This window comes from Trichomycterus rosablanca, chromosome 1 (assembly GCF_030014385.1).
Source record: "Trichomycterus rosablanca isolate fTriRos1 chromosome 1, fTriRos1.hap1, whole genome shotgun sequence".
NCBI lineage: Eukaryota > Metazoa > Chordata > Actinopteri > Siluriformes > Trichomycteridae > Trichomycterus > Trichomycterus rosablanca.
In genome coordinates, this window is record NC_085988.1 from 6,777,177 (window position 1) to 6,797,556 (window position 20,380).

The 20,380-nt window shown below is 42.2% G+C and overlaps 1 gene segment (V, D, J or C); it reads right to left on the reverse strand.

Moving 5' to 3' along the window:
- Positions 1 to 18,904: 18,904 nt before the first annotated feature.
- On the reverse strand, positions 18,905 to 19,461 carry LOC134309281 (immunoglobulin kappa variable 4-1-like). The segment is given in 2 exon segments: positions 18,905 to 19,269; positions 19,397 to 19,461. Coding segments are annotated over 2 exon segments (414 nt in total).
- Positions 19,462 to 20,380: the final 919 nt, after the last annotated feature.

Sequence of the window (20,380 nt, forward strand, 5' to 3'; positions counted from 1 at the left end):
AGTTACATGTGCAAAAAATATAGAATATAATAAAATATTAATAAAAACAGTGCAAAATAATAATAATAAAAAGTATAATATTTACAATAATATTATAATAATATTAATAATAATAATATTCACTCACTCACACTTATTCACACTCACTCTCACTCACTTACACTCGCTCACAAACTCTCATTTACACTCACTCTCACTCACTTACACTCATTCACACTCGCTCACAAACTCTCATTTACACTCACTCACTCGCTGTTACCCTCACTCACATGCACTCACTCACTTTCACTTACTCATTCACACTCACTCGCTCACATTTTTTTAAGTCGACAGTTACGTATGTGATGAAAGTCGAGTAGATGTTGACTAATTGCTGATGTCATGAACAAAACCACAGGAGATGGGAATGCTTTGCAACAAGCAACTTAAATGTTTAAAATATCCAACTTTAAAAATCCATGCGCTTTGTATCTGACTTAGGTGCACCCTAGGTGGCCTTGCTGGGATGCTCGCCTGCGGCGGAGGTCTGGAGAGCCCACTCCAATGACACATGACTTTTTATTGTAATCTTTGGGAAACTGGAGATAAGGATGTTCAGTATCTGATTTTTGAAGCACTGTAGGTTGCCGGAGAAACGTCAGAACGAAGCCAAACTCCACAAGTCAGTAGAGGGTGATGTGCCCTTTCCAACGAGCCTGGGATTATATTAGCCTTCAGGAAACCGGAGGTATAGATTCCAAAATCACCAGGCTCCTTACCTGTTGTCTTAATCACGTGATCAGCGACTAGTCAACATCAAACTTAAAGCATCATCACCAAGCAGTAAAGTCGACTAGTCTGTGCAACCCCTAACTCACACTAACACTCATGCACATGCACTCATTCTCTCACACTCACTCGCAGACACTCACTCAATGTTTAGCAGACTAAATCCAAAAGGAGTGTGAATGCTTTGCGTTAATGACAAAATTACGGATGGTGTGTCCTTGTTCCTTAAACAATGTTTTTTATACAAGGAACGGAGCTGGTCATTCAAGGCTGGATGAATAGTCTTAAGGGTCATGTCATTTGTGAGGGCATCCTACCTACATTCCTGACTGGGCTTGCAACTTTGTTTGCAATGTACTACGTGTTCAACTTGCAGTACCAGGAGGAGGCCTCTTGTACATTTGAGTTCATTCAGAGGTAAGACACTTTCTTAAATCTGTTTTTTTGTTCTTGTGCATTGCCTGATTTCCTAAATCACTCTAAAAGTCACCAACTGATTGCTATTGTGTACTGTTGTGTCTCCAGGTGCTTCATTGGGATAAACCCAGAAAGACTAGTCGGGGCAAGGTGGTCTCAAAGAAGACAGGTAGAATCGTCAACAAAAAATTCCACACTCCTAAAGAATCTCTTGGACTTTCAGTGGGACTTCATTTAGGCAAGCAAGTTTTCACACACTCACACTAATGCACTTATTGGTAGTATGTGTGCACATACTGGATTTTGTAAAAAAAAATTTGGTTGTTTAAAAGGCTTTTGTATTTTTGTTTTTAAATGAAACAATAACTACTGTTGTGATTTTGTTTTCTCTTTATTTAATAAATAATGTACTATGTACTTGAACATTTGTTAATCCTGTTTTTGTGTTTATTCAATTAAGCCTAATTTTTTTAAATCTAATTTGTATGTCAGTGAAGTAGTTTCATCAATTTCATACTTCCAGTGGGCAGCTGTCATGAAGAAACTGTAATTCAGAATACAGTAAAGAAACTGTAAAAATGACGGTAAATAGCTGGAAACCCTGCTGCCAGTATTTTACTGTATTTTTTAAAATTCACTGTATTTTAATGTTTTTAATACAACGGTAAGAAACTGTCATTCAGAATACAGTATAGAAACTGTAAAAATTACAGTAAACATCTGGAAACCCTGCTGCCAGTATTGTACTGTAATTTTACAGGGAAATTTTTTACAATGTAGGAACTGTAAAGTAAGTCAAAAGTCAAGTCAAAGTCAAAATTGCTTTATTGTCAAAAACTGCAATATGTACAGGACATATAGAGGATTGAAATTACGTTACTCTCTGACCCATGGTGCAACATTACACATTAATTAACAATAAACCTATAATAAAAGAATAAAAATGGAATAAGAATAAACACACTCTGAAGCGCAAAATATATACACTGACAAATATGAAAATATAGAGGTAAAAATGACCACCTGAAGAATTATAAAAAATTATAAAAAAATAGAAGTTCCATAAATAAAAAGGCATTTAAAGTGGCAGTGCAGATTATGAAGTCTTTGTTAGAAACCAGTTTAATTACGACGGCAGTTCAAAAACGATTTTGTTATATTATAGATTATGTTTAAAGTGATATATGTGTTGGGAAGATAAAAGGATGTAAGTTTTGGTATTGATGGGGGGGGGGGGGGGGGGGGGGGTTAGGTTCGTAAGAGGGGGGGCAGAACAGGAAGCGAGTTGAGGATCCTGACCGCCTGGTGGATGGTGCTGTCCCTCAGTCGGCTGGTCTTGGCCCGGAGACTCCGCAGTCTCCTTCCTGATGGCAGCAGACTGAAGAAGCTGTGTAGTGGGTGGGTGGAATCACCTGCCATGCAGAAGGCTTTTCGGGTGAGGCGGGTGTTGTGAAGTTCGTGGAGGGTGGGAAGAGAGGTGCCAATGATCTTCTCAGCTGCTCTCACTATGCGTTGGAGGGTCTTGCGACAGGAATCGGTGCAGGCGCCGTACCACACAGTAATGCAGCTGGTCAGGACACTCTCGATGGTACCTCTGTAAAAGGTACACATGATGGGGGCTGGAGCTCTGGCTCTTCTCAGCTTACGGAGGAAGTAGAGACGTTGATGAGCCCTCCTGGCTAGAGATGTTGTGTTATTAGTCCAGGAGAGGTCCTCAGTGATGTGCACACCCAAGAACTTGGTGCTGTTCACCCTTTCCACAGCAGCACCGTTGATGGTCAGAGGAGCATGTTGTGTGCATGATCTTCTGAAATCCACAACAATCTCCTTAGTTTTTTCAGCGTTTAAGGAAAGATTGTTGTGTTTGCACCACTGGGACAGGTGACTCACCTCACTCCTGTAGTTTGTCTCGTCATTGTTCTTTATGAGACCCACCACAGTCGTGTCGTCCGCGAACTTGATGAAGAGGTTGGAGCTGTGCAATGGTGTGCAGTCGTGGGTTAGCAAAGTGAATAGGAGAGGGCTCAGCACACATCCTTGGGGAGCCCCCGTGTTCAGAGTGATGGTGTTGGATGTGTTACTGCCGACCCGTACTGCCTGTGGTCTTCCAGTCAGGAAGTCCAACAGCCAGTTGCACAGTGAGGTGTTCAGCCCCAGCCTGTCGAGTTTGAGAATAAGCTGTTGGGGGATGATCGTATTGAATGCAGAGTTGAAGTCTATGAATAGCATTCGTACATATGAGTCTTTAGAGTCCAGATGAGTGAGGGCTGAGTGGAGGACAGTGGAAATGGCGTCATCAGTCGATCGGTTTGACCGATATGCAAACTGAAAGGGGTCCAAAGCAGGGGGGAGGACCGATTTGATGTGTTGCATGACTAGCCGTTCGAAACACTTCATGAGGATGGGGGTGAGTGCAACTGGGCGGTAGTCATTAAAACAGGAGGGCGACGCCTTCTTCGGGACAGGGATAATGGTGGTGGCTTTAAAGCATGTAGGAACAACAGCCTGACTCAGCGAGATGTTAAAGATGTCAGTGAAGACGACTGCAAGTTCCCTCGCACAGTCCCTTAGCACACGACCAGGAATGTTGTCAGGACCAGGAGCTTTACATGCATTGATCCTGCTGAATGATCTTCTCACGCTGTCCGGGGACAGCTTCAGCACCAGGTCGTCAGAAGGGGGTGGAGATTTCAGTGCAGGCATGTTGTTGAATGCTTCGAACCGAGCGAAGAAGACATTCAGCTCGTTCAGCAGAGTGGTGGTGCTGTCACAGGTCTGCGAAGGAGGCTTGTAGTCAGTGATGGTCTGAATCCCCCGCCACAGGTTCCGCGTGTCTCTGCTGTTGCTGAAGCGATGTGCTATCCTCCTGGAGTACTGCCTCTTGGCCTTTCTGATGCCGTGGGATAGGTTCTTTCTAGCTGCCCTCAGCCCCTCTTGGTCTCCAGCTCTGAAGGCAGCATTTCTATCTTTCAGAAGTCTGAAAACCTCCCCTGTCAACCATGGCTTCTGATTGGCCCGAACTGTGATGGTCTTAAGGTCCGTTACATCATCAACACATTTGGTGACGTAGGCACAGACAGTATCTGTGTATTCTTGGAGGTCAGTGGTGTTGTTGTAGGTAGCAGCTTGTTTAAACATATTCCAGTCTGTGGTGTTAAAACAGTCCTGAAGTGCTTCTGAAGACCCTTCTGGCCACACTCGTATCTGTTTGCGAACTGGTTTGGTAACTTTAACCAGTGGTCTGTAGACTGGCATTAGCATAACAGTGATGTGGTCAGAGGCGCCGAGGTGGGGGAGGGGGAGGGCTTTGTAAGCTCCATTTTGGGTAGTGTAAACATGGTCCAGTGTGTTGTTACCTCGTGTAGCAAAGTTTATGTGTTGGTATAATTTGGGAAACACAGTCTTTGGGTCCGCATGGTTAAAGTCCCCAGCTAAGATGAGAAAAGCATCTGGGTGGGCTGTTTGCTGCTCACTGATGTGTTGGTACAGTTCGTTTAGTGCCTCACTCCTGTTGTTATTGGAGCTCGGAGGAATATAAACAGCGGCGATCATAACGGCTGTAAATTCACGCGGTAGATAGAACGGACGGCACTTAATAATCATAAACTCCGCTACCGGTGAACAGTGTGTGCAAACCACAACAGCGTCGCGACACCAAGCATTGTTGATGTAAACACAGAGCCCGCCACCGCGGGTCTTACCTCCCTCAACGAGAGCTCTGTCCGCCCGATAGCATGTTAGCCGCTCTAGCTGAATAGCGTGGTCAGGAACGTTGTTATTGAGCCGAGTTTCCATAAACACAAAAACACAACAGTCTCTCACAGACTTCTGAGTTGTCCGTAGTAGGCGTATATAGTCCAGTTTGTTGTCCAAAGAGCGTAAGTTAGCCAGAACCATGGTGGGGATGGCCGGTTTGTGTGGGCTAGCCGCTAGCCTGTCTCGGATACCTCCGCGCTTACCCCGTTTCTGCTTTCTTTCACGCCGCTTGTGGCGCCTCCGCTGTGGGCGAGATGCAGAGGTGGGGGTTGGAGATGGTGCCATTCTTCTGAGCAGACCGCAGACCCGTAGCGCTTCTTTGTTTTCAGGATTTAACTTGTAAAATGAGGTTCTGCTGATGCCGAGCAGGAACTCACGGCTGTATGTGCGCTTCAAGATGTGTAGACGCGACGAAGACGTACAAAAACATTCCGACTCACAGGACAAAAAACACGAAAACACCATTTTTCGGGAGAGAGAGAAGCCGCTGCGTGTGCACGCGCCGCCAGCTCAAGATGAACCAAGTAATATTTACATTTACATTTTCTGCATTTAGCAGACGCTCTTATCCAGAGTGGCTTACAAGAAGTGCTTCCATAGTAAACATTTCATTTCTCAAGTTTTAGTAAACAACAGTCAAAGAACACAAATCTGCTGAAACCTGTTAGAAGTGTTTTTTTTTGGAAATATAAAAAAATGTTAGTAAATAAGTACAAGTCAGCTTAAGTGCTTATTAAAAAGGTGATGAAGGTTTTTAATCGTTTTTTTAAAGACAGCAAGAGACTCAGATGTTCGGACAGACAGAGGAAGTTCATTCCACCACTTGGGTGCTAGAACAGAGAAGAGTCTTGATGCTTGTCTGCCTCGAGTCCTGGGTGGAGGCTCAAGTCGCGTGATGATATGGCTAAACAGAACACCGGAGGAAGCCAAAGTAATTATGATAAAAGAACTGAAAGATTTGAACCCATACAAATGAAGAATTATATAAAGCACACTGCTTGTCCTTATTTTTTATTTGGACAGCTGTGCAATATTGTGATTTGGATTGTGTGACTGTATATTACTGTATATTAATTAGACCTTACAAAATGTCAGACTTTAATGAGGATTATTTATTTCCATTCAGTGATGTTAATGATGAAGAGTTTATAGATAATAAGGATAGTGTGGGGGATCTTCCACACAAACTATGGAGTGAGTATTATTATTTGAGTTTTAAAACATTTGATAATACTGAACAGAAGATGTATGAGTTTGGAAATGACATTGATCCATAAATCCATTTCTACAATAATATCAACTACAATTGTGAGTATTACACTGAGGAACAGTTTAACAATAATGTGAATATGGAAGGTGCTCTATCAGTAATACACTTTAACAGCAGAAGTCTCTATAGAAACTTTACTAAAATAAAGGACTATCTACAAAAATTTTAAAAGGTTAATGTTATTGCGGTGTCTGAAACCTGGCTTGATAATGAGAAAGTAAATGACGTGGGACTGGATGGATATGAGTTTTTTTTTACAGTTAATCGGAACAATAAAATCGGAGGAGGAGTTGCCCTGTATGTTGATACAGATTTAAAATGTAGTATGGTTAAAAGTATGTCAACTACAATAGAAAATATATTATAATGTATAACTATAGAAATCGATATAAAACAATAAAAAAATATATTAATTGGTTGTATATATAGAACACCAGGGACTTGACCTCATTTAATGATAAATTAGCTGGTTTGATTGAGAAATTGAGAGATAATAAGGTACAAATTGTATGTGGTGATTTTAATATCGATTTGTTAAATCCAAATAGACATAGAAGTACAATAGATTTTATCAGTACAATGTACAGGAACAACCTGTTTCCAGTGATTACTAAACCAACAAGAATAACAACGGACACTGCAACATTGATCGACAATATATTTACGAATAGAATTGAAGGAACAATAGTAGGTGGATTGCTTATAAATGATGTAAGTGACCATCTTCCAGTTTTTGCAATCTTTCAAAAATGTTTAAAGGTAGAAAATAAACACAGATTAAACAATTTCAAAGTGATCAGACATAGAACTCCAGAAACAATCACTGCCCTAAAGGTGGATTTAATGAAACAAAACTGGACAGATGTTTATGCAAATGACGATCCAAACAAGGTTAATGATGCTTTTATGTTCACATTTGTTCAGTTATATGAAAAAAAACTGTCCGTTAAAAAAAGTTACAAGAAGGTATAAATATGCTGATAAACCATGGATTACTAAGGGAATAGCAAATGCATGTAAAAAGAAAAATTTATTATATAAGAGATTTATAAAGTATAGAACAAAAGAAACAGAAAATAAATATAAAATATATAAAAATAAACTAATAAGTGTTATGAGATTTAGGAAGAAGGAATACTATCAGAAATTATTGGAACAGCACAGGAATAACACCCAACGAACATGGAGTGTACTAAATAACATTATCAAAAAGAGTACAAAAAGAGTACAAAAAGAGCAGATAGTCCAGATTATTTCATAAAGATAATACAAGACAAATAATACGAAGGAAAGTGTGAATGAATTGAATAAATACTTTGCAAAAGTTGGGTATAATTTAGCAAAAGAAATTGTGGAGCCAAAAAATAGGAAGGGTGTAGATAAAGATATTGCTTATAAAAAACCCCACCAAATTTTTATACGGGGAACTGATGAAAATGAAATATTGGACTATTATAGAATCTATTGTGAAACCTTTTACATATATCTGCAATCAGTCTTTCCAAACAGGTGTATTACCTAATGAAATGAAAACAGCAAAAATTATTCCGATCTATAAAAATGGTGACCGACATCAGTTCTCCAATTATAGACCAGTTTCCCTGCTCTCCCAGTTCTCAAAGATTCTAGAAAAACTATTTGTAGATAGGCTTGATAAATTTATAGAAAAACATAATTTATTGAGTGAACATCAGTATGGTTTTAGAACAAATAGGTCCACCTTGATGGCAGTGATGCAACTGGTAGAAGAGATCACAACTGCAATAGATAACAAAGAATATACCGTTGGAGTTTTTATAGACTTAAAAAAAGCATTTGACACTTGACCATGACTTATTAATGAATAAAATGGAGAGATATGGTTTTAGAGGAGTAGCATATTCATGGCTCAAGAGTTACTTAGATGAACGATAGCAATATGTACAAATAAATAACATTAAATCAAAACTAATGAAAGTCACTTGTGGTGTTCCACAAGGCTCAGTGCTTGGACCTAAGTTGTTTATATTGTATATGAATGATATCTGTACAGTGCTTAATTTGTTAAAATTTGTTTTATTTGCTAATGACACTAGTTTATATTGTTCTGGGAAAAGTTTGGAACAGCTTCTGAATACAGTGGAAAGCGAATTGAATGTGTTATAGAAATGGTTTGCTATTAATAAGCTATCATTGAATTTAAATAAAACAAAATTTATACTTTTTGGAAATTGAAAAATTAAGAATGAAGTTAAAATTATGATCAGTGATGTTGAAATAGAAAGGGTGTATGAAAATACATTTTTGGGCATAATAATTGATCATAAATTATGTTGGAAACAACACAAGTAATGTGAAAACAAAAATGTCTAAAACTATTGCAATATTGTATAAAACCAAAGATATTTTGAATAAAAAATCACTCTATATATTGTATTGTTCTTTCATAGTTCCATATATGACTTACAGTGTGGAGGTATGGGGAAACACATACAAAACCAATATTAAACCAATATTCATGTTACAGAAAAAAGCTTTAAGAATTATTAATCGATTGGATTATTATGCACCAACCAAGCAATTATTTACCAAATTGCATGTTTTAAAAATCAGTCATCTAGTCGATTTTAATATTGCACAGATAATGTACAAAGCACAAAATAATTTACTTCCAAACTGTATTCAGGGGTTGTTTGAAATAAAAGAGAGCAAATACAGACTTAGGAGAACAGGTATATTTAAAAAAATTAGAGTAAGGACAAATCTAAAAAATAGGTGTATATCAACCAAAGGGGTGCAGTTGTGGAATAGCTTTGATAAAGATTTAAGAATGTGTCGTTCACTCTGCAAATTTAAAAAACTGTTTAAAAATAAGGTGGTTAGTACTTATAAAACTGGGGATTGATTATTATTATGTACGAAATGTTTTTGAAATGTTGACTTATTATTATTTAATTGTCTATTTTTATTTATATGTGTATGTGTGTATATATATATATGTATATGTATATATTTTTTTTTAATTATTTGTATTGTTTATAAACCGAAATGAAATAATTGTATAAGTATTAAAAAGGGTAGTCAAAATAAGCTAAAGCTTCAGACTACACCTTTTCGGTTAGTACAAATATGGATGTATAAACAATATCGATGTATAAATGTTGAAATAGAAAAAAACGAAATAAAATAAGAATATATATATATATATATATATATATATATATATATATATATATATTGTGAACGGAACCGACATCTGGGCTGAACACACATACCAGACACAGGCTTAGTCAGATAGCATAAGGTTTATTACAGGCTCAGAAAACACAAATTTGGCAATCATAGGTACTGAGTCCGAAAACGGATGCAAAGAAAAAATGAACTAAAAACTACACCCCAAATGAGGCGGCAAAGAAACACTATACATCGTAGCCCTGGCAATAATTGACAGAGAGAGTCAGCGGCAGCCCCGGAGACGGCTCAGCATGCAGGGAGCTAGAGCAGAGTCAAACGGGACTTGTTTAAGGGTCCAAGTCCGTTGTGTGGCCTGTTGCAAAAGGGAGAGAGAGAGAGACCAAAAGGGTTAGTGCGTGGCTTTCTCCTGGAGAGTCCTCCCCTTCTGCTCACTACATGGGCCTTTTTATCCTCTTCCCTCTGTGTTGCAGCTGGGCTGTTTATCTGCTGCCAGCCGTGTATGATTAGCTGGCCCCGCCCTCTGCCTCCAAGTTTTGTGGTCCACAATACTGCTGCTGAGAGTTGTTTTGCTTGGGGTTTCAGCTCCTTGGCGAATGCTTTGGGGCACTGGCGTGGCTCAGCTGACCTTTGGTGTCGGCAGGCGCGGAGCCTGCCGTCACAATATGCCCTCCCTAGAGCCAAGTCAGGGTCCCGGCGAGAGCTGATCCAGAAGACCGGAAGGCGGGAGAGACCATCCGCGTTACCATGCAGCGAGCCTGGTCTATGGGAAAGAGAAAAGTCAAAGTCCTGGAGAGAGAGAAACCACCGGGTAATTTTTGCATTTGTGTCTTTAGCGTTTGCCATCCACTGCAGAGGGGCATGGTCCGTGACCAAGGTAAAAGGCCGGCCTATCAGATAAAACCTCAATTCATGTAGGGCCCATTTTATGGCCAGAGCTTCCTGCTCTATGGCAGCAAACCTTCTCTCAGCCGCATTTAGTTTCCTGCTTAAGTAGAGCACAGGATGCTCTTCTCCCTCCAACTCTTGAGACAGAACAGCCCCCAAACCAACCTCCGATGCATCAGTGTGGACAATGAAGGGCTGGGAGAAGTCAGGATTCAGGAGAACGGGTGCTGTGGTGAGAGCTTCCTTGAGCTGTTGGAAGGCCACTTCGGCTGCCGTGGACCACAGCACCTCGTCAGGTTGCCTTTTCTTGGTCATGTCTGAAAGGGGCACAGCTATAGTCGAAAAGTTAGGAACGAAGTGTCTATAATATCCTGCCAACCCTAGGAAAGCACGTACCTTGCTCTTTGTAGTGGGCCTGAGACACTCACTTCCTGAGGTTTCAACAAACCCCGCCCGATGGAATAACCCAGGTACTGAGCTTCGGACCAACCTAGGTGACATTTGGTAGGGTTGGCGGTAAGTCCAGCCCCTTTCAAAGCCTCTAATACCTTGGATAGATGTACCAGGTGCTCTGCCCACGATGTTGAATGGACAACCACGTCATCAAGGTAGGCAGCTGCAAAGGCTGTGCAGGGTCTCAGGACCACGTCCATAAGTCTTTGGAAGGTGGCCGGAGCCCCATGGAGGCCAAAGGGTAGAAATCGGTAGTGCCAGTGACCCCGTTGGAGTGGAAAAAGCCGTCTTGGGTTTTGCCTGGGGAGACAGAGGCACTTGCCAGTAGCCTTTGGTGAGGTCAAAAGTGCTAATAAACCTGGCATTGCCTATTCGCTCTATGAGATCATCTATCCTAGGCAGAGGGTAGGAATCAAAGACGGATACCTTATTAAGACGACGGAAGTCATTGCAGAACCTCCAGCTCCCATCTTGTTTGGGCACAAGCACTATGGGGCTGGACCAGGGGCTGTCGGAGGGCTCAATAACCCCCAACTCCAACATTTTCTGGATTTCCTCCTCCACAGCCCTTCACCTGGCTTCAGGTAAGCGGTAGGGTCTTTGTCTCGCTACTAACCCTGGAGGGGTATTGATGTCGTGCTGGATAAGATGGTTTTGGCCAGGAACCGGGGAGAACACTTTACCGTAGCGATCCAGAAGTTCTTTCAACTCTTGTTTTTGGTTAGGAGAGAGTTCCTCACTCATCTGTAGGACATCACGAGGGGGCGGCACCTGTACTTGAGCAACAGCTGAAAGCAGTGGTAAGGGTTCAATCCATTTCTTGATAAGATTGATGTGGTACAACTGATTGCTGGTTCGCTTACCTGGCTGATGTACTTTATAGTTTACCGGACCTACTCTTTCCATGATGGTGTAGGGCCCCTGCCACCGGGCCAAAAACTTACAGTTGGCGCTTGGTACCAGGATTAGGACTCTGTCCCCTGGTTGAAATTCTCTGGGCTGGGCGGTCCGGTTATAGGCCCTCTGTTGTGTGCGTTGGGCCTGCTCCATATGTTCCTTGACCAGTGGGGCAACTTTTTCGATGCGGGCCTGCATGTCTTGCACATATTCAATCACTGTCTTGAAAGGAGAGGGTTGACTTTCCCAGTCCTCCTTGGCCACATCCAACAAACCTCTGGGTCTTCTCCCGTAAAGGAGTTCGAAAGGCGTAAAACCCACAGAGGCTTGTGGTGTTTCCCTTACCGCAAAAAGGACATAGGGTAGAAGGAGATCCCAGTTCCGGCCATCCTCATCGATTAAGCACCGCAGCATTCTCTTCAGCGTTTGGTTATACCGCTCGACAAGACCATCCGTCTGCGGATGGTATACTGAGGTTTGTAAGTGTTTGACTTTCAGGAGACGACATACCTCTTTCATTAGTTTGGAGACAAAGGGCATGCCCTGGTTGGTTAGGATATCTTTTGGGATGCCCACTCGGCTGAAGAGAAGCACTAGCTCTCGGGCGATATTTCGGGCATTGGCTTTCCGCAAAGGCACTGCCTCGGGATAGCGGGTAGCATAGTCAACAAGGACCAAGAGGCATTCATGCCCCCGGGCGGATTTCGGGAGTGGCCCTACCAGGTCCAGGCCCAACCTTTCAAACCTCGATAATCGGCAAGGGAATGAGGGGAGCCGGCGGTGGTTTCCTAGGGGAGGTCGACTGACACACGGCTTAGCGTTGGCAAAAATTTCTGACCTCAGCTGCCATAGATGGCCAATGAAATCTGTCTTTTAGTTTTTTCAGGGTGTTTTCATGTCCCAGGTGTCCACCCAGGGGATGCATGTGAGCCAAATACATAGCAGTGTCTATTTTAGATCGGGGTAAGACAAGCAATTCTGTACACTCACCCCTCCGAACCGTCATATAGTAGAGTAGACCGTTTTTTACTAGGAAATACTCTGTGGGCAGCCGCTGCCCAGTAACATTCTCCCCTTCGACCACTGCCACTTGGCTCCACGCATTCCTCAGCCGATCATCTGATTTTTGCTCCTTGGCAAAGGCACTTTCTTTGAGCACCTGTGTGGTGAGATCAGACAGAGGGTTAGAACAGGATTGTGGCTCACCTTCGGGGGTAGTAGACTCATCCTCCTCCACTTCCCCAGTGAGGAGGGTGGTATGCTGTCTACGGGGATTAACTTTTTCCTTTCTCCTTCTGGGCCGAGGCTGCGGTTTGAAAATCCCTCCCAACTAGGAGAGGCACGGGGAGGTCTTCCACCAGCCCCACGGTGATGGGCCGGTCTTGGTTTCTTCTCCCTAATTTCACCCGGGCTGTGGGCACATGCCGAACGTCTCCATGGATACAGGAGATGGGTAAGGAGTCCTCCTGTGTTATGGATGGCCCCAGGAGAGTGGGGCGGACCAGGGTGATCGTACTCCCGGTGTCAAAGAAGGCCGGGACCTTTTTCCCATTAAGCCGCAGAGTGTGGGTTGCCTTCAGATGAGTTTGGTGAACTGCGCAGCCTGCCATCCAAGCCTTTGGTGGGGTCGCTGGTTCAGGTTCAGTAGGCATGGGCTCATCCCTGGGGCTAGGGAGGGCATTTGGTCGGGGCAGCCTCCTTTGGGGTGGTCGAAACCGTGGTTCAGGTTTGGGCCCCCTTCACGTCGGAAGAATGTCACAGGCGGATCCCTCCGTTCAGCCCTGGCCATGGCTAGTGTAGTTTCTGACCAGCTAAAATGGTCTCAAAGGTGTGTAGGTACGCTTCTACATCATCGTCCGCAGTGAGCTTAGTTAGAAGCTGCTGGGCAGAGCGGTGGGAGTCCGGTAAGGCCTGTTGTTGCGCCGTCTGTCGCAGGGCGACCAGGTCTTCTGCCACCACTCTCACAGACCTTGCCAGCTCCTGGGTGACCTCCTGTTGTTGGAGGATAGTCTGGAGTAAGTTCTCCATCTTCCTTCAGGCAGGGTACAACTCCAAAAAAAAACGTTTTTCTCTTTTTTTTTCTTTACCCGTTTTCAGTTACTGTAATACTAAGTGATTTTTTTTGTCTAATCTGCGAGAGGTAGCAGGATCGTTGCCCGTATTCTCCACCAGTGTGAACGGAAACGACATCTAGGCTGAACACACATACCAGACACAGGCTTAGTCAGATAGCATAAGGTTTATTACAGGCTCAGAAAACACAAATTTGGCAATCATAGGTACTGAGTCCGAAAACGGATGCAAAGAAAAAATGAACTAAAAACTACACCCCAAATGAGGCGGCAAAGAAACACTATGCATCGTAGCCCTGGCAATAATTGACAGAGAGAGTCAGCGGCAGCCCCGGAGACGGCTCAGCATGCAGGGAGCTAGAGCAGAGTCAAACGGGACTTGTTTAAGGGTCCGAGTCCGTTGTGTGGCCTGTTGCAAAAGGGAGAGAGAGAGACCAAAAGGGTTAGTGCGTGGCTTTCTCCTGGAGAGTCCTCCTCTTCTGCTCACTACATGGGCCTTTTTATCCTCTTCCCTCTGTGTTGCAGCTGGGCTGTTTATCTGCTGCCAGCCGTGTATGATTAGCTGGCCCCGCCCTCTGCCTCCAAGTTTTGTGGTCCACAATACTGGTGCTGAGAGTTGTTTTGCTTGGGGTTTCAGCTCCTTGGCGAACGCTTTGGGGCACAATATATATATATATATATATATATATATATATATATATATATATATACAGTGTATCACAAAAGTGAGTACACCCCTCACATTTCTGCAAATATTTTATTATATCTTTTCATGGGACAACACTATAGAAATAAAACTTGGATATAACTTACAGTAGTCAGTGTACAACTTGTATAGCAGTGTAGATTTACTGTCTTCTGAAAATAACTCAACACACAGCCATTAATGTCTAAATGGCTGGCAACATAAGTGAGTACACCCCACAGTGAACATGTCCAAATTGTGCCCAAAGTGTCAATATTTTGTGTGACCACCATTATTATCCAGCACTGCCTTAACCCTCCTGGGCATGGAATTCACCAGAGCTGCACAGGTTGCTACTGGAATCCTCTTCCACTCCTCCATGATGACATTATGGAGCTGGTGGATGTTAGACACCTTGAACTCCTCCACCTTCCACTTGAGGATGCGCCACAGGTGCTCATTTGGGTTTAGTCCATCACCTTTACCTTCAGCTTCCTCAGCAAGGCAGTTGTCATCTTGGAGGTTGTGTTTGGGGTCGTTATCCTGTTGGAAAACTGCCATGAGGCCCAGTTTTCGAAGGGAGGGGATCATGCTCTGTTTCAGAATGTCACAGTACATGTTGGAATTCATGTTTCCCTCAATGAACCGCAGCTCCCCAGTGCCAGCAACACTCATGCAGCCCAAGACCATGATGCTACCACCACCATGCTTGACTGTAGGCAAGATACAGTTGTCTTGGTACTTCTCACCAGGGCGCCGCCACACATGCTGGACACCATCTGAGCCAAACAAGTTTATCTTGGTCTCGTCAGACCACAGGGCATTCCAGTAATCCATGTTCTTGGACTGCTTGTTTTCAGCAAACTGTTTGCTGGCTTTCTTGTGCGTCAGCTTCCTTCTGGGATGACGACCATGCAGACCGAGTTGATGCAGTGTGCGGCGTATGGTCTGAGCACTGACAGGCTGACCTCCCACGTCTTCAACCTCTGCAGCAATGCTGGCAGCACTCATGTGTCTATTTTTTAAAGCCAACCTCTGGATATGACGCCGAACACGTGGACTCAACTTCTTTGGTCGACCCTGGCGAAGCCTGTTCCGAGTGGAACCTGTCCTGGAAAACCGCTGTATGACCTTGGCCACCATGCTGTAGCTCAGTTTCAGGGTGTTAGCAATCTTCTTATAGCCCAGGCCATCTTTGTGGAGAGCAACAATTCTATTTCTCACATCCTCAGAGAGTTCTTTGCCATGAGGTGCCATGTTGAATATCCAGTGGCCAGTATGAGAGAATTGTACCCAAAACACCAAATTTAACAGCCCTGCTCCCTATTTACACCTGGAACCTTGACACATGACACCAGGGAGGGACGACGACACATTTGGGCACAATTTGGACATGTTCACTGTGGGGTGTACTCACTTATGTTGCCAGCTATTTAGACATTAATGGCTGTGTGTTGAGTTATTTTCAGAAGACAGTAAATCTACACTGCTATACACGCTGTACACTGACTACTCTAAGTTATATCCAAGTTTCATGTCTATAGTGTTGTCCCATGAAAAGATATAATGAAATATTTGCAGAAATGTGAGGGGTGTACTCACTTTTGTGATACACTGTATATATATACAGGTCCTTCTCAAAAAATTAGCATATTGTGATAAAGTTCATTATTTTCCATAATGTAATGATAAAAATTAAACTTTCATATATTTTAGATTCATTGCACACCAACTGAAATATTTCAGGTCTTTTATTGTTTTAATACTGATGATTTTGGCATACAGCTCATGAAAACCCAAAATTCCTATCTCAAAAAATTAGCATATTTCATCCGACCAATAAAAGAAAAGTGTTTTTAATACAAAAAAAGTCAACCTTCAAATAATTATGTTCAGTTATGCACTCAATACTTGGTCGGGAATCCTTTTGCAGAAATGACTGCTTCAATGCGGCGTGGCATGGAGGCAATCAGCCTGTGGCACTGCTGAGGTGTTATGGAGGCCCAGGATGCTTCGATAGCGGCCTTAAGCTCATCCAGAGTGTTGGGTCTTGTGTCTCTCAACTTTCTCTTCACAATATCCCACAGATTCTCTATGGGGTTCAGGTCAGGAGACTTGGCAGGCCAATTGAGCACAGTAATACCATGGTCAGTAAACCATTCACCAGTGGTTTTGGCAGGTGCCAGGTCGTGCTGAAAAATGAAATCTTCATCTCCATAAAGCTTTTCAGCAGATGGAAGCATGAAGTGCTCCAAAATCTCCTGATAGCTAGCTGCATTGACCCTGCCCTTGATAAAACACAGTGGACCAACACCAGCAGCTGACATGGCACCCCAGACCATCACTGACTGTGGGTACTTGACACTGGACTTCAGGCATTTTGGCATTTCCTTCTCCCCAGTCTTCCTCCAGACTCTGGCACCTTGATTTCCGAAAACAGTACTTTGGACCACTGAGCAACAGTCCAGTGCTGCTTCTCTGTAGCCCAGGTCAGGCGCTTCTGCCGCTGTTTCTGGTTCAAAAGTGGCTTGACCTGGGGAATGCGGCACCTGTAGCCCATTTCCTGCACACGCCTGTGCACGGTGGCTCTGGATGTTTCTACTCCAGACTCAGTCCACTGCTTCCGCAGGTCCCCCAAGGTCTGGAATCGGCCCTTCTCCACAATCTTCCTCAGGGTCCGGTCACCTCTTCTCGTTGTGCAGCGTTTTCTGCCACACTTTTTCCTTCCCACAGACTTCCCACTGAGGTGCCTTGATACAGCACTCTGGGAACAGCCTATTCGTTCAGAAATTTCTTTCTGTGTCTTACCCTCTTGCTTGAGGGTGTCAATGATGGCCTTCTGGACAGCAGTCAGGTCGGCAGTCTTACCCATGATTGCAGTTTTGAGTAATGAACCAGGCTGGGAGTTTTTAAAAGCCTCAGGAATCTTTTGCAGGTGTTTAGAGTTCATTCGTTGATTCAGATGATTAGGTTAATAGCTCGTTTAGAGAACCTTTTCATGATATGCTAATTTTTTTAGATAGGAATTTTGGGTTTTCATGAGCTGTATGCCAAAATCATCAGTATTAAAACAATAAAAGACCTGAAATATTTCAGTTGGTGTGCAATGAATCTAAAATATATGAAAGTTTAATTTGTATCATTACATTATGGAAAATAATGAACTTTATCACAATATGCTAATTTTTTGAGAAGGACCTGTATATACACAGTACAGGCCAAAAGTTTGGACACACCAGCCAAAAGTTTGGACACACCTTCTCTTCAATGTTTTTTCTTGATTATTTTTATTTTCTACATTGTAGATTAATACTGAAGACATCCAAACTATGAAGAATTATGTAGTGAACCAAAAAGTGTTAAACAAACCAGAATATGTTTTATATTTTACCAACTCTACCTCTGCACAACCCAACTGATGGTTTCAAACACATTAAAAAAGCAACAAATTCCAAAAATTCACTCTAGACAAGGCACAAACATTCATTGAAAACCATTCCAGGTGGAAACCTAATAAAGCTGGTTGAGAAAATTTCAAAGAGTGTGCAAATCTGTCATTAAAGCAAAAGATGGCTACTTTGAAGAATCTAAAATATAAAACATATTCTGGTTTGTTTAACACTTTTTTGTTTACTTCATAATTCCATATGTGTTCCTTCATAGTTTGGATGTCTTTAGTATTAATCTACAATGTAGAAAATTAAAAAAAAAAATTAAGAAAAACCACAGGAATGAGAAGGTGTGTCCAAACTTTTGGCCTGTACTGTATATATAGAATTGAACTGACAGCAAGTTCCAAGATGAAGCAGTAAACCAGAAGATGGTTCAGTTTAATATATATATATTTTAAACTGAACCATCTTCTGGTTTACTGCTCCATCTTGGAACTTGCTGTCAGTTCAATTCTCTTTTAAGAGTTCTTCTAAACTCAAGTCCTCTCAGTTTTAGAGCTTCTGTTGTTAATATGATCTGAATATTCTGTATTTTCTACACTTTGGTTAAAAGCAGCAACAAAGCTGAGGTATCATGAAGTGATTTAAAAACATGATCTTGGATGATCTGAAATCCATGACTGATGCTCTGCACGACCCACTCCACCCATTACTGAGTACCATTAATTTGGTCCTGAACTACATCCTACAGCGTCTGGAGCTCCCACATGTTCACCTGTATTCTGTATGTGGACTTCAGCTTTGCTCTCTACACCATCATCCCTGAACGACTATCAGATAAACTAATGAAGCTCAACGTGTCTCCATCAGTCCACCAATAGATCATTAACATCATAAGGGACTAAATGAGCAAGTAAATCTGTCTGTGAGCTACACCAGCTTTACACCACTGTGACCCTGATCAGGATGAAGTGGTTGTTATTATTTTAATAATAATAAAGCTTGTATTTAGGAGAAGTAGTGAGTGAGTGAGGTGTTTCCTGTACAGAGTGAATGATTGTACTGTATCACATCCTCCCCCTCAGCACCTGCAGTCGGTCCCAGCTGCAGCAGTGCAGTTACTGTACACTTCCACTCACGCAGGTTTTTGTACCACCATATAACACTGTGTGAAGATGTAGCTACCACTGATATAATGTTCACTCTGACAGTAATAATCTCCTGCATCTTCAGTCTCAATTCTACTGATGGTCAGAGTGAAGACAGATCCAGATCCACTGCCACTGAAACGATCTGGAATACCTGATGCTCTGCTGTTAGCGTAGTAGATCAGGAGTTTAGGAGCTTCTCCAGGTTTATGCTGATACCAGGCTAAACGCTGATAGCTATAGCTAGTATAGTAAACATCAGAACTGGTTTTACAGTTGATGGTGACTGAAGATCCTGGATCAACATGTTTTACTGCAGGACTCTGAGTCACAGTCACCTGACCTCTGGATCCTGAAAACAATAAGAAGAATAAAGACGTTCACTACATGAAGAACCATGTGGCGTTTGAAGTTCATCTAGTGGATCCTCTCCACATGGCAGAGCCTCCTCACCGGTAGAACATAAAGCATTGTGTTACCTTGAGTGCAGAGAGCCAGTGTGCAGATGAAGATGGGGATGAAGGTCATGGTTGATGTGGGTGAAGATGCTGGTCAGCAGCTCTCAGTCATCAAGTGTTAAACTCACAGAGCTTTAAACACTGACAGAGCACTGAAGCATGTAGTGTGTGTGTGTGTGTGTGTGTGTGTGTGTGTGTGTGTGTGTGTGTGTGTGTGTGTGTGTGTGTGTGTGTGTGTGTGTGTGGAATCACTGGAGTGGAACAGAGGTTTTTGTACGACGGCTTCATTGGAATGTATCACTGTGCTACACTTTTGGTGGAGGAACCAAACTCAGCATCAGTAAGTAGTTTTATTTCTTCTACATTAAAAACATTTTTATTTTTAATATCATTAATTAATTTTCATATAAACAAGAGAAAAATAAGTATTAATAACAATAAATAAACAGTAACTGAATATTTAACCTTGTAACTCAACGTCCCCTAAACTTAAAATCTTTGAAACTTGACGATCTTCGTGGAGAAATGTGTACCTTTGAACTCGACTTTTAGCTTAAACTGGAACTGTGTGGGACTGTCGCTTTGTTCACATTAATGCTGTCCGTGATCATGATAATGCTTTGCTATCATAACCATAACTGCTTACCTGAGGTTCTCTTCTTCAAATTGAGAGACTTTTGGAGACCAACATGGACTCTTTTTACTTATATAACTCCAGATCAGAATTAGTTAGAAGCTAAAAATGTAATATGGTGATTGTAAACAACATTTGCTACAGGAATAAATAGTTGGTAATGGAATATAATATTATAATATTATTTTTAATATATATAATAAAATATTCACATAATGAAATATATGCAGTTCCACAGAACCATGAAACACATTAACAGGTTTCACAAACATCCTTATAGAAAAAATAACTTGAAACTCAGTGCCACGCCCTGAAACAATTGACATTAAGTTAAGGTACCACTGTATATACAATTACTAAATATTCAACCT